Genomic DNA, 12,846 nt, shown 5'->3' with positions numbered 1-12,846 from the left:
TAGCTTGACACGTAAGTATGCTATTCAAAGTTGTCATTTAATCAATGCTCCATAATTAATATATCGGAGATTTTTGTAAACAAGTACAAAACTTATAAATGAAGGTGGATGCTGTTTTACAGTTTTTGATTATTTTGAGTAGATTATTCATGATTTAGATGACAGAAATCTATAGAAAATCTGAAGTATTAAATTTTATGCGTGTTTCCTGATATATATAAAAGATTTATTTCTATTTACCTTATTCTCCCCATAATGATAATCAATACAAAGATCTCCCACACCGTCACGGTCATAGTGACAGTCAAGCCACGTGGAGACTTCCAATTCGGTCTCAGCATATTAAACACCTGTCGCATTCTCATTAGCCTGTCACGTTTCAGTTTTTCACTGAAGAACCCCTCAGGAGAACCTATATAATCCGAACCCGACGAGATTTTACCATACAAACCCTCAACTTCGCGAAAATATCGTAATCGTCCCTCCAAAAAGCGAGAAGGATCGATTGATCTACTCTGCAAGTTTTCTATTTGTCTTCCTTCGCTTCTTCTCCTCCTCCTCCCTCCTCTGTTTGCCGCTCTCTCTTTTCACTCTTCGACATGACTATGATAACCCCGCCGCCGCTCGATGTAATATCCGATTAACCTTATACTTCGTTTGTATCAGTTTTTAATCGTCGCGTTCGTCGGTTTCTTCGTTGATTTCACCTGAGCCTGCTTGTGTTTCGCTGATCCGTTAGGGTTTTGCTTCCTTTGTTAAGTGTAGAATGTCGAGTAGATAGTGTTGATTACGTGTATTGAGTGACTGCGGTTTCTGTTTCGACGTTCCGATCACGGAGTCGTGAAATTAGGGTTTCTATTAGTCAGAACTCTGATTTTTTTTTTGTTTTTCCTTGTTTACAGCAGCAAGAGGACGTGGAGATGCTGGTTCCGCATTCTGATGTAGTCGAGGGACCTCAGCCCATGGAAGGTTTGGTTGAATATTCGATTCGCTTATTGTATTCTCGTCTTGTTTTTGTTTTCGCTATGATTGAATGGTGGAGATGCTATAGTGTCACTGTTTGCTAGGGTTTTTTTCAAATTATTGTTTGTTGTTGATGTATTTGCAGTTGCTCAACTCGAGGCTGCTGCTGCTGTGGAGAATCCGCCAGCGGAGGAACCTCCCTCTGTGAAGTTCACGTGGCTTATCCCAGGTTTCACGAGGCTGAACACCAGGAAGCACTACTCTGATGTTTTTGTTGCTGGAGGTTATAAATGGTAGTTGCATATACACTTTCTCGATGCAGTTTTGCAATTGATTTTGTGATTTTGTATATATTTTGTTGACATTGAGTGAGCTGATTCTTTTTATATCTTGCAGGCGAGTATTGATTTTTCCGAAAGGAAACAATGTGGACCATTTGGCCATGTACTTGGATGTTGCTGACGCTGCGAGTTTGCCATACGGGTGGTGTAGGTATTCACATTTCGGCCTGACTGTAGTGAATCAAATCAACAACAGATATTCCGTGAGAAAAGGTATCTTATCCATGTACACACTCTGAATGCATGCGTATAATAGTGGGAAAGTTTGTATTTCTCCAAGTTTGGGTTTGTAGAAGAGTTTATGGACCTCGTGACTGAGTCGAGCTACTGCTTTCTTAAGCATTGACCATGCGTTACTTGAAAACTTAACTAAGCGTGATTAATGTGGATCATGTACTTTTGAAATTTATCAACAGCTAGTGACGCTGCTACTTTTCTTTTTTGTGTCAACCTACTGTTTTAATAAGTAGATGCAGTCTTCATGGTTATTCTTCTTTTTGTATGGCTGCAGAGACCCAACATCAATTCAATGCAAGAGAAAGCGATTGGGGGTTTACATCATTCATGCCTCTCGGCGAGCTCTACGATCCCACTCGTGGATATTTGGTTAATGATACTGTTCTGATTGAAGCTGAAGTTTCTGTGCGGAAGGTTCTTGATTACTGGGCATATGACTCAAAAAAAGAGACGGGTTTTGTTGGACTTAAGAACCAAGGTGCTACCTGTTACATGAATTCTCTCCTGGAGACCTTGTACCACATACCCTACTTCAGAAAGGTGGGACACATGTCTTTTTTTTATTCTTTTCAATTTGCTACATCAGGATTCCACCAAATTCGAGATAAGACATCTCAATACTGCTCTGTTCCTGTAGGCTGTTTACCATATGCCAACAACTGAGAATGATGCACCTACGGCGAGCATCCCATTGGCGCTCCAGAGTTTGTTTTACAAACTTCAGTATAATGACACCAGTGTAGCGACAAAGGAGCTGACAAAGTCGTTTGGCTGGGATACATATGATTCGTTCATGCAACATGATGTTCAAGAACTCAACCGAGTTCTCTGTGAAAAGCTCGAGGACAAAATGAAGGTATGCCCTCTTATGCGTGGCTTTTTTTCCATTCTCACTTACTGATCTGTGTTAAAATTTTTTTTTGCTCTTTTAAGGGAACTGTTGTGGAGGGAACAATACAGAAGTTATTTGAGGGTCACCAAATGAATTACATTGAGTGCATTAATGTAGATTACAAATCCACTCGGAAAGAATCATTCTATGGTATGTAGTTTTGAACATCACCCTATCTCATGGCGTCTGGCTTCTTATTTTATCAGAAGCTAATATGCTTTATCGAGATAACTTTACATCCGTGTAATTTTCTGTTGGCAGACCTCCAGCTTGATGTTAAAGGCTGCAAAGATGTATATGCTTCTTTTGACAAGTATGTTGAAGTTGAACGCCTTGAAGGAGACAACAAATACCATGCAGAAGGACATGATTTGCAGGTCGGCTGTCTTGTTTCTTTTCATGTTTATGTTGTCAAGCTGTGTTCTTTCGTTCCTTTTCATAATTTGGTACTGGGGAATATTTAGGAATTGTCAAATTCATTATTTGGGTACCCTTCTTTTCTTTCTAGCTGACTGTATATCATATGGTATAGGCTTTGTAATGCGTCTAAAAGCTATAATGTTTTATTTGAATAATTTTATGTTGTCAGGATGCAAAAAAAGGTGTTCTGTTTATGGACTTTCCACCCGTACTTCAACTTCAGCTCAAGAGGTTTGAATATGATTTTATGCGAGACATAATGGTGAAGGTTAGTATTTGAAGTTCCTCTGAGCCAACAAAGTCAGCACTACGTGCTGACTGCGCTGACTTAATTTTAGGTTTGCACTTATATCTGTCTGTGAGTGCTGACGTACCATTATTTTATAGATAAATGATCGATACGAGTTTCCTCTTCAACTGGATCTCGACCGAGAGAATGGAAAATATTTATCCCCTGATGCTGACAAGAGTGTCCGTAACCTCTATACACTCCATAGGTATATATTTCCGTTGTATCTTTCCTTTTGTAACTTGTTACAGTAGATTCAAACAGGACTATTCATAATTGTAGTAGGATGTTCTCTTCAAGTATCAAGTTCTTTTGATTCTCTGCTTGGTTCCTCCTCAGGGAATCGGGTTGCTGTAGCGTAGCTTCCCTTAATATGGACAGTTAATTTTCCTTTAATGAAAGTGAAAGATATCATGAATTACGTTTTAGTATTTTTTTTTGTGTTGCCTGATGTGCTTGCTGATTTCTATGCAGTGTCCTAGTTCATAGTGGTGGAGTTAATGGAGGGCACTATTATGCTTATATCAGACCAACACTCTCAGACCAGTGGTATGTATCCTTCTATATTCTCCACCTCCCCGTCTCTTACTCCTTTTAATGATAAATTAAGTTTTGTATATTGTAACCCTTGAACTAGTTCTATTGAAAACTAGTTTGTTCATCTAGGCTAGCATGGTTGAAGTTATGTATTGTGTGATACTAGATATTTAATTGGATTTCTTTTGAATCTTTTACCCTCATCACTAAACTGGTATATATATTGGTTTCATACTTGAGATTCACTGTATAGGAGATCTTTATAGTTTCTCCGTGTGCCTTTTTTCTCCCAGTTTATTCATTGAAATAAATAATTGGTGTATTTTTTTTGCGGTTTCTGGTATGTGTTCAGATGGCACTTTTTAACATTTTTTATCCGTCCTAAACTTCTATTTCTTTCAGGTATAAATTTGATGATGAACGGGTGACAAAGGAAGATGTGAATAGGGTACTGGAAGAGCAATATGGTGGCGAAGAAGAGGTAGGGTTGTCGTTCTAGGTTTTATATGTTTGCCTTACAAGTCATATTTTTTCTCACTTCATGCACTCTCAAATTTGGCGTCTCTGCAGTTACCACAGAATAATCCTGGTTTCAACAATCCACCTTTTAAATTCACAAAGTACTCGAACGCATACATGCTTGTTTATATCCGGGAAAGCGACAAGGATAAAATAATATGCAACGTTGATGAAAAAGACGTCGCCGAACATTTACGGGTAAGAAATTCAGTTAACGCTTTTTCCTGTGTTTATCTGTCTTGGTTTTGCCTAAATGAATTGAGTTTAACATGTTCTGACAGGTGAGGCTGAAAAAAGAACAAGAAGAGAAAGAAGATAAAAGAAAATACAAGGCTGAAGCTCACCTTTTCACGACAGTCAAGGTTTTCTGCTTTTCTTAAACTGGATCTCAAAATTTGTTCTTATCTCATCTAGTTCTTGTATAGATTGATACTGATGTTACTAATGCAATTTATACTTTTATGAAGGTCGCAAGAGATGAAGACATCACAGAGCAAATTGGAAAGAATATGTACTTTGATCTTGTTGATCATGAAAAAGTCAAGAGTTTTCGAATCGAGAAACAGACCCCCTTTCTGCTTTTTAAGGTAGATACCTCTATCTTCCTAATCTTCAGCAGGAAATTGGTTTGTGAGTAAATTTCTTTCTGGTAAAATAAATCTATCTTGGAACAGATGAATATGATCATGATTTTGGTGAGAAAAATTATGCTCTTCGGAGTCTGGTTTGTATAAGTTTTCTTATAAGATGCTGTCTTTGATGGGAACTTTCCAGGTGTTGCTAGTTATCTAGGTTCTTGTATACTTTAGCTATAACAATCTGTAAAATTTATCCTCATGTAGGAAGAGGTGGCCAAAGAATTTGGTGTCCCTGTTGAGCTGCAGCGGTTCTGGATTTGGGCAAAGCGGCAAAACCATACTTATCGTCCCAACCGCCCCTTGTTATCCCATGAAGAATTACAGATGGTAGTTATCCATCTTTATATAAATAATCCTTTTCATGCATATAGGTTGTCTCTTTCATTTGGGATCATTTATCTACTAGACATTTTTGATATACACCACCTTAAAACCATCACAGATTTATCTCTGTATAATTATCTGCGTTAAGACATATTTCTAGTTGGGATTATTCTTGTACTAGGTGTGGAGCATTTTTGGGTCTCATCATAAACTGCCTTGCTTCTCGCAAGCTGGGCTATGTATTACTAGTTTCACACTCATTATAGTGGACTAAGACAAAACCCCTTCCCAATAACTGTATATCTGTTTAAGCCAGTTTTGTTACTTTATAATAGTGTCTTTGCTTTAAAATATATAATTCGGAATATCTTATTGCAGGTTGGACATATAAGAGAGGCATCAAACAAGGCAAACAATGCTGAGCTAAAGCTGTTTCTGGAAATTGTGCGTGGACCGGTAATACTTCCTTGTTGCCTTGTTTAATTGTTGAGTCCAATTTCTTGAATGAAATTCTGAAACCAATTTGTCAACGAAAAAAGCAAATAGTTTTGCTAATTATTAAAATATATAGGATGAGCGTCCTATTCCTCCCCCAGCCAAGTCATTTGAAGATATTCTTCTTTTCTTTAAGCTCTATGACCCTGAGAATGGAGTACTAAGGTAATTCTAGCATCCACCCATTTCTACTTTGACATCTGTTCAAATAAAGGTGGTATACTGCTGCTATAATCTTTACTCTTAAAGTACTGTCTCTATCTTTCGTTTTCCTCTTGAATGAAATATCTGTCACCCTTGCTCCTTTCTTCTTTTAAATGTTTTATATTCACTGGAATCTGTATCTTTCATTATTGTTACAAAATTTGTCGATATGGTGCAGATATGTTGGCAGGCTCATGGTGAAAAACTCCAGTAAGCCCATGGATATAATAGGGGAATTGATTCAAATGGCTGGCTTTGCTCCTGATGAGGAAATAGAACTTTTTGAGGTAAGTGCTGGTGCCATTTAATTCTATCTTTTCACATAGTTATGGCATTAAACGTTCCATTGGATTACTTGTCGTGCCCATTTCAGGAAATAAAGTTTCAACCTTGTGTAATGTGCGAACATCTGGATAAGAATACGTCTTTTAAACTATCTCAAGTAATGTTTCTCTCATTGTATTAACTGCAATTATTCATGGCTTGGTGTCTCTTCTTCTGAAACGGGCTTCTTGCGTTCAGATTGAAGATGGTGATATCATTTGCTATCAGAAAGCTCTTTCTATCCAGGAGAATGAATGTCCATACCCGGATGTGCCATCGTTTTTGGAGTATGTACAGAATCGAGAGGTATGATCAAGTTGCGGAATAAGCATTTATTAATTTATCATGGCAACTTAAAGTGAAAAGTATGATACAAAGTACTATTTTTTCTGGTGAACAGTTGAAAAATTTCAAGCATTTATTAATGTGGTTTGTTAATCCGCGCAGGTGGTGCGTTTTCGTACTCTGGAAAAACCAAAAGATGATCAGTTTACTATGGAGTTGTAAGTACCTCTATGGACAACATTAAATCCTGTATCTAGTTTTGGAATTCATAATGCTTCTACTTTCAGGTCAAAGTTGCACTCATATGACGATGTTGTGGATAGATTGGCTGAGAAGATTGGCCTTGATGATTCATCGAAAATTAGGCTTACTCCTCACAATTGCTACTCCCAGCAACCCAAGCCTCAGCCTATTAAATACCGTGGAGTTGACCATCTATCAGACATGTTAGCTCACTATAATCAGGTGATTGACGTAGGTTTGAGTGAAGGTTATATATTTTAATTTCTATGCCAATGCAGATTTGCTTATATAAGTTGCTTTCCGTTTTTTCAGACGTCTGACATTTTGTATTACGAAGTTTTGGACATTCCTCTACCAGAATTGCAAGGTCTTAAGATTCTAAATGTAGCTTTTCATCATGCTTCAAAGGACGAAGTACGTGTTGAACTTAGATTTGTGCAACTTAGCTCTCTTCAATTCTTGTAATTATCTTTCAAGCCTTATAGCAATTAAATTTGCAGGTGATAATTCACACTATCAGACTGCCTAAGCAGAGTACTGTGGGAGATGTTATTAACGAGCTTAAAACAAAGGTGGTTCTATCTACTTGCAATCTTGTTGTTTTAATGCTGCATGCATATCTACGTAGCAGCCACATTAAAGCCTTTTTCTCTTCGTGACGGTTAATGTTTTTTGGGTTTAAATAAAATATGTACTTGTGCTTCAGGTGGAGCTTTCACATCAAGATGCAGAATTGAGGTTGCTTGAGGTGTTTTCCCACAAAATCTACAAGGTAACAAGCTTAATTTTTGTCTTTGACATTGCTATTATCTTTTTTACCTTTTTAATATGATGGCTTGTAGACTGTACCAAATTTGATCCAACCTGCTTGGCAACGTTTGCAGACCTTTGTATCTACCGAAAGAATTGAGAGTATCAATGACCATTACTGGACTTTACTAGCAGAGGAGGTAAATTACCAGGCCTCGCCTTCTTTGTCTCTAGTTCTGTCATTGTCTAGATGTATTTTCCTTGTGGCTTTTTGTTTTTGGATTTATCCCCCTTGTTTCTATGAACTTTTTGCCTATATTCTTTCTATAAGGTCAGAGTTGACAAAATTACAATGATGTGATCTTGCTATGGTTGAAGTATATTTGTAAATTGAAGGAGACAATTTCTTTGCAATTGGCGATGTATAGATCACATGGATGGCTTTAGAAGAGCGCACACCACATTGTACCTAGAGATGTATAGGCTAATTGAATGCTTGAGAGGAATAGTTGTGTTTGAGCTATATACTGCATAAGATAGTTGCAGTTCTGTACGCTGGTTAATGATTTCAAAGATGCTAACTTTCTTCTTTTTCTATCTTGTGAAATCTCAGATACCTGAGGAAGAGAAGAATATTGGTCCCAATGCTCGGTTAATCCATGTGTACCATTTTACTAAAGAGTCTGGACAAAATCAGGTGGTAGTCCCTATGAAGCTTAAATTTCTTATAAAAAAAGTTACTTGAGGTGTCCATTACTTTTTTCTTAACCATTGTTTCTTTTGCAGCAAGTTCATAATTTCGGGGACCCCTTCGTTTTGGTGATCCACGAAGGTGAAACTTTGGAAGAAATCAAGACCCGCATCCAAAAGAAACTTCATGTACCTGATGAGGACTTTGCCAAGGTATGCACGTCTTTGTCTGATTTGATAATAGCCTACTGAGATGTTAACAAGGTGGTTGTTATTAATGGTTTTTTTTCGCCGATGTTATCCAGTGGAAGTTTGCTTTTTTCTCAACGGGACGCCCCGACTACTTGCAGGACACAGATGTTGTTTACAATCGCTTTCAGGTAAAAAAAGCGACTTCTTATCCTTTAGTTCTCAGAAAAAAGAAAAAAAAAACCGAGATTTATAACCCTCTCTTTACTTTTTGAAAACTGAAATGTTTGGAAAACAGAGAAAGGATGTATATGGTGCGTGGGAGCAGTATCTTGGGTTGGAGCACGTTGATAATGCTCCTAAAAGGGCTTATCATGTAAGAAGCTATCTCTGTCTATTTCTCTCTCTAAGCACTTTCTCATTCTATGTAGACTTTGCTAATAATATGTTTGAACGCTCTTGTTGTAGAACCGGCACGCATATGAGAAGCCGGTGAAAATATATAATTAGGAGGAGCAAGAGAGGAGACGTGGTGGCCATCCATGGAGGAATATTTTAAAGGGTGGTTTTGGTGTGAGGATTTTAGGATGTAGAGACTCGAATTAGTTTTTCATGATAACCACAAATGAAACATATCTGCCAGGAGAATGGTTTTATTTAGGCCCTGATGGTAGTAACTGTGGTCTATTTTGGCTTCCAAACACTACTACTCTTTTTGGTGTTAATATGCTATTGTCTGAGACTATTTTTTACCGACCCTCGGTTCTTCTCTGCAAACATTCTCATTTTTATGACAGAAGAAGCCCCTTTCTTGGATTTGGGAGGGCGTTGGCTTTTTTTGGTTCTCAAAATAGGATCTGTATTTTCAGGAACAGCTTTTTCTATGATTCAAAATATTTTAGTCTATGCTTTTCATGCTGATTTTTGCTGTTATTACTTCCTCTTGTGTCTCTTTAAATTCGGGATTCTAATACGTTCCAGGCCTTTTTATTTTGAGGAAGAGTAAACACAACAATTAAAAGCCTGTATTAGAATCATGTATTTATATTATCTCTTTGTATATACTAGATAGTTCGGTGAATCATGCACATGCCATATATAAAGTTCTTAGTGTAGAATGGATTACGTTCGTTTAAGACACAGTGTTAAGCGAGGTGGGAAGAAACATAGAAAACCATAAACGAGAGTGAGAAAGATGAAAGGTTAAAGGGAGAGTAAATATAGAATACTAAGATTTCAGTCTTATTGCCAACAAGTTGCGCCTGTAGCTCAGTGGATAGAGCGTCTGTTTCCTAAGCAGAAGGCCGTAGGTTCGACCCCTACCTGGCGCGTATTTAATTTTTCACGCTGTTTCTTTTTTTAGCATTTTCAGACTTTACTCTGTTTAACATGTTTCCACATTTAAACAGGACCAAGCTGCATTTGCGAAATTTAAAGCTGTCATTATCATACAACAATTTGGATTTTCTCAATCCAGTATCTTTCGATTTCGGATTCATGTAAAACCTATACATCCTTGTTCTTTGGTCTGAGATTCTTGACCAACTTTCTGCTGCCGTGTTCGTTTTACACAGACTCCCTTGTTACACTCCAACGATTGTGTTGTATGTACCATAAACAGCAAAGAGCAACCCGCAAATTACGATGAACACATCAACTGATTTGCTCCATAGACTTAGCGATGGACCGAGCAGCGTGAGGTGATAAGAAGCCGGCAACACAAATGATATGAGTGCACACAGAGTACTTCCAACCAGAGATGCAAATGTACCAAATCCCGGTACTAGTGACGCTATTGCTGCCAGTCCTACCACCAAAAGCGTCCTCGTGGTGAAGATTACATAGTTAGAGACCGAACTTGTTTCGTTGCTGTAGTTATGATTATGCTTTTGAAGCCAATCTACCCTTTTCAGTTTCTGCTCTATGATCTCGTTAAGCGGATGTACCATGATCGGGAACGTAAACGTCAATCCCACACATAAGCCAATCTGTTCAAACCAAAGTATACAAGAAAAAAAAGATACATATAAGCTAACAATGGTCAAGAAACATCAACATTAAAAGATAATGTCATGCATATGAATCTAAAATCATAATTATAAAATCAGAGCCAGTCATGAAACACTAACTTTGGACCTCTAAATTTTTTAGAGTTAATATACATACAAAAATGTTTATTAAAAGTTTTTAATAAATTGTCTCAAAATCTCAGGACCGGCTTTGGATTTGAGAAACATTTAAGTTTATATAGACATTAAAACATTGGCAATGGCATAGTTATTACCTGTACGGCAATGGCAGACCAATTCTTTGGGAGGTTGAGTGTGATAATATCCTTTGTTTCATCTCCATAAGCCATATAACCACAGAACCCAAACAACACATAAACAAACGTAATCCCAGCAAGCACTTTAGCCAAAAGCTTAGGGAAAGCTTCTCTATCCTTCATAGAATTCTCAAGAGCCAACGTCATCGCAAAGCCCTCGAAACAAAACACAGCAACACCTCCAGCAAACGGCAACCCTCCAATAGTAGACGAAACAGCCGTTCTGTCACCAAACGAGAAGTCTCCTTCGATCACCATCTCCACGTTTTCTTTCACGACGAAACACATGGCTATGATGTTGCATATATCGGCAAAGATGCTGAAAGGCGAGAGAGCCGATAGAGAAGTGATCCATGACAACGCGACCTCGATTGGGACTAGGATCAAGATGAAAGAGACCATGCTTAAACCGTATGATGTGAAGATGGATGACATGTTCGTGCCTATGAAGACTAGATAGGCTACTGATCCACCGCATTGAGCGGTGAAGATGAGGAACTCGGTTAGGTAACGACCTTTTGTTCCCATGCATTTGAATCCTAAGTCACCGTATGTTTTGGATTCTTCTTGTCCTTCTTCCGATTCTAGCTTATCTCTGCATTGAATCTGCAAAAAAAAAATATATCAAAAACAATTCACAGTGTATAAACATTGAGATTCCTAGAGATTAACGAACACTTTGACATTTGCACATAGGAGTCAAATCTTCTCGGAATTGTTAGATAATTCCATAGAGACTAGGATCTGTATCTAAACCGAACCTAAACCGAAAAACCTGGATCTATATCTGGATCTATCCAAATCCAATCTATCTGAACTCGAACAAATATCCAGAAAAAAATACTTAATTTGAATATCTGAATTAATATCCTAAATAAATATTCAAAACCTAAACAAATAACACAAATACTTAATTTCATTTTTTGTTTTGATATGATATTGAAAATCTTCGAGTTTGAAGTATTATTAATCAAAACCAAAATGAATTCGGAATAAAATCTACCTGAATTCAAAATATTATTAACCAAACTCGATCCAAACATATACAAAACCCGAATAAAATCTAGGAAATTGATCCGATCCGAATGCCATAGAGAAACCAAATCCAGTTTCATTTTCAAGTCAGGAGGTTAAAAGAGAGGGGAACTAACGAGAAGGAGCATGCAGTAATAGGTAGCGAATCCAACGATAATGACACCAAGTGATCCAGCAAACCATCCTGCGATGCGGAACGCGTAAGGGAGTCCAAGGACGCCTGTACCGACGATGGAGACGATAATGTTCCCGAGCGTCTGAATAGCCGATGTTCTATCTCCCGTCGCTGCAGACGGTGGAGGTTTTATTAGAGGGAGAGATGCATCATCACCGTTCGCAGCCATCGCGCCGAGATTCGCTCGCTCCTCTCTCGAAAATAATGGAGACGTAACGAAATACTCCGCCGCAATTCTTTTATAACGCGCCAAAGATTCCTTCCTATGACGTCGCACGTCGAACGTAACCTTACATGTGGCGAGTGAGGAGCACGCGATCCGTGGATAGATAGATCTCTCTGTGAATATGGGAGCTTAACTCCATATGCCCTCTACCCTCCAAAAAAATCCCCATTTATCTCTTTATTATAATATAATTTTTTTTTCATTTTTTTTTAAATAGAAAACGTGACTAAAGACGGATTGCCCTAAAATAATTGAGTTATTTACAAGATCCAACCAGAAAGATCCGATCCATACAATAAAAACCCTAAAACCCGATCCATCTAAACCAAAACGATGTCGTTTTGAATTACTCAACATTCTCTTCTCCAAAATTTTCAATCATCGGGTCTGTCTCTCCCCCAACCTTCCCCTTGCGACACTCTCTATTGCGAAATCGGAGATTGAAACCCTAGAGTATCCATCTTCGTTCTTCCTTGTTCATTCTCCATCTAATTCGAAAATCCATCTTCGTTCTTCCTTGTTCGTTTGTGTCTCAACTATCTCTTTGTCTCTCTTGTCTGAAACCCTAAAGTCGAGACCGCTTCATTTCTTCTTCTTTCTTTGTCGAAATTGTCGAAATCGAAGCTCCATCTTCGTTCCTTGTGGTAAGTGATTAGTTTCCCTTTATTTGGTTGTTATTTGGTCGAATTTGTATGTAGATTTGAAAACAAATTTGGGGAAAACTTTGAATGTGTCTTATGTTTA

General features: G+C 37.9%; 2 protein-coding genes and 1 non-coding gene across 4 annotated transcripts; 2 read left to right on the top strand and 1 right to left on the bottom strand.

The window, feature by feature from the left end:
• Positions 1 to 440: 440 nt before the first annotated feature.
• Positions 441 to 9,156, top strand: LOC106335380 (ubiquitin carboxyl-terminal hydrolase 13-like). Of its 2 annotated transcripts, none has more exons than XM_013773890.1 (32): positions 441 to 629; positions 903 to 969; positions 1,109 to 1,256; positions 1,360 to 1,517; positions 1,816 to 2,081; positions 2,179 to 2,397; positions 2,475 to 2,583; positions 2,695 to 2,810; positions 3,023 to 3,121; positions 3,241 to 3,350; positions 3,617 to 3,691; positions 4,082 to 4,160; positions 4,250 to 4,396; positions 4,480 to 4,560; positions 4,666 to 4,785; positions 5,041 to 5,163; positions 5,539 to 5,616; positions 5,732 to 5,820; positions 6,038 to 6,146; positions 6,233 to 6,301; positions 6,382 to 6,489; positions 6,631 to 6,686; positions 6,756 to 6,933; positions 7,024 to 7,125; positions 7,212 to 7,283; positions 7,418 to 7,483; positions 7,596 to 7,661; positions 8,075 to 8,158; positions 8,248 to 8,364; positions 8,457 to 8,531; positions 8,639 to 8,716; positions 8,809 to 9,156. In XM_013773890.1, the coding sequence occupies exons 1-32, from the start codon at positions 600 to 602 to the stop codon at positions 8,848 to 8,850; spliced, it is 3,336 nt and encodes a 1,111-aa protein (XP_013629344.1). In that variant the 5' UTR covers positions 441 to 599; the 3' UTR covers positions 8,851 to 9,156. The 2 variants fall into 2 exon arrangements, with proteins under 2 accessions (XP_013629344.1, XP_013629345.1); XM_013773891.1 differs by having other exon boundaries at positions 454 to 629; positions 906 to 969.
• A 442-nt stretch (positions 9,157 to 9,598) lies between these two features.
• On the top strand, positions 9,599 to 9,671 carry TRNAR-CCU. The gene has a single exon. It is a non-coding gene; the product is annotated as a tRNA-Arg (tRNA).
• A 65-nt stretch (positions 9,672 to 9,736) lies between these two features.
• Positions 9,737 to 12,210, bottom strand: LOC106328119 (amino acid transporter ANT1). The gene is made up of 3 exons (XM_013766491.1): positions 11,818 to 12,210; positions 10,625 to 11,272; positions 9,737 to 10,328 (listed from the first exon to the last, which is right to left on the bottom strand). The coding sequence occupies exons 1-3, from the start codon at positions 12,043 to 12,045 to the stop codon at positions 9,924 to 9,926; spliced, it is 1,281 nt and encodes a 426-aa protein (XP_013621945.1). The 5' UTR covers positions 12,046 to 12,210; the 3' UTR covers positions 9,737 to 9,923.
• Between the last annotated feature and the right edge of the window lie 636 nt (positions 12,211 to 12,846).

This window comes from Brassica oleracea, chromosome C3 (genome assembly GCF_000695525.1).
Source record: "Brassica oleracea var. oleracea cultivar TO1000 chromosome C3, BOL, whole genome shotgun sequence".
NCBI classification, from domain to species: domain Eukaryota; kingdom Viridiplantae; phylum Streptophyta; class Magnoliopsida; order Brassicales; family Brassicaceae; genus Brassica; species Brassica oleracea.
The sequence above is the reverse complement of the archived record's forward strand: the minus strand, read 5'-3'. Positions and strand labels throughout refer to the sequence as shown.

What these genes read in the sequence shown, in the direction of transcription:
- LOC106335380 (XM_013773890.1), top strand. Translation starts at nt 600, where the DNA reads ATGACTATGATAACCCCGCCGCCGCTCGAT. An exon ending in TTAACGAGCTTAAAACAAAG is followed by an intron (nt 7,284 to 7,417) that starts GTGGTTCTATCT and finishes CTTGTGCTTCAG; the next exon opens with GTGGAGCTTTCACATCAAGA. An exon ending in CTGATGAGGACTTTGCCAAG is followed by an intron (nt 8,365 to 8,456) that starts GTATGCACGTCT and finishes GATGTTATCCAG; the next exon opens with TGGAAGTTTGCTTTTTTCTC.
- LOC106328119 (XM_013766491.1), bottom strand. Translation starts at nt 12,045, where the DNA reads ATGGCTGCGAACGGTGATGATGCATCTCTCCCTCTAATAAAACCTCCA. An exon ending in ATTACTGCATGCTCCTTCTC is followed by an intron (nt 11,273 to 11,817) that starts GTTAGTTCCCCT and finishes TTTTTTTTGCAG; the next exon opens with ATTCAATGCAGAGATAAGCT. An exon ending in GGTCTGCCATTGCCGTACAG is followed by an intron (nt 10,329 to 10,624) that starts GTAATAACTATG and finishes TGGTTTGAACAG; the next exon opens with ATTGGCTTATGTGTGGGATT.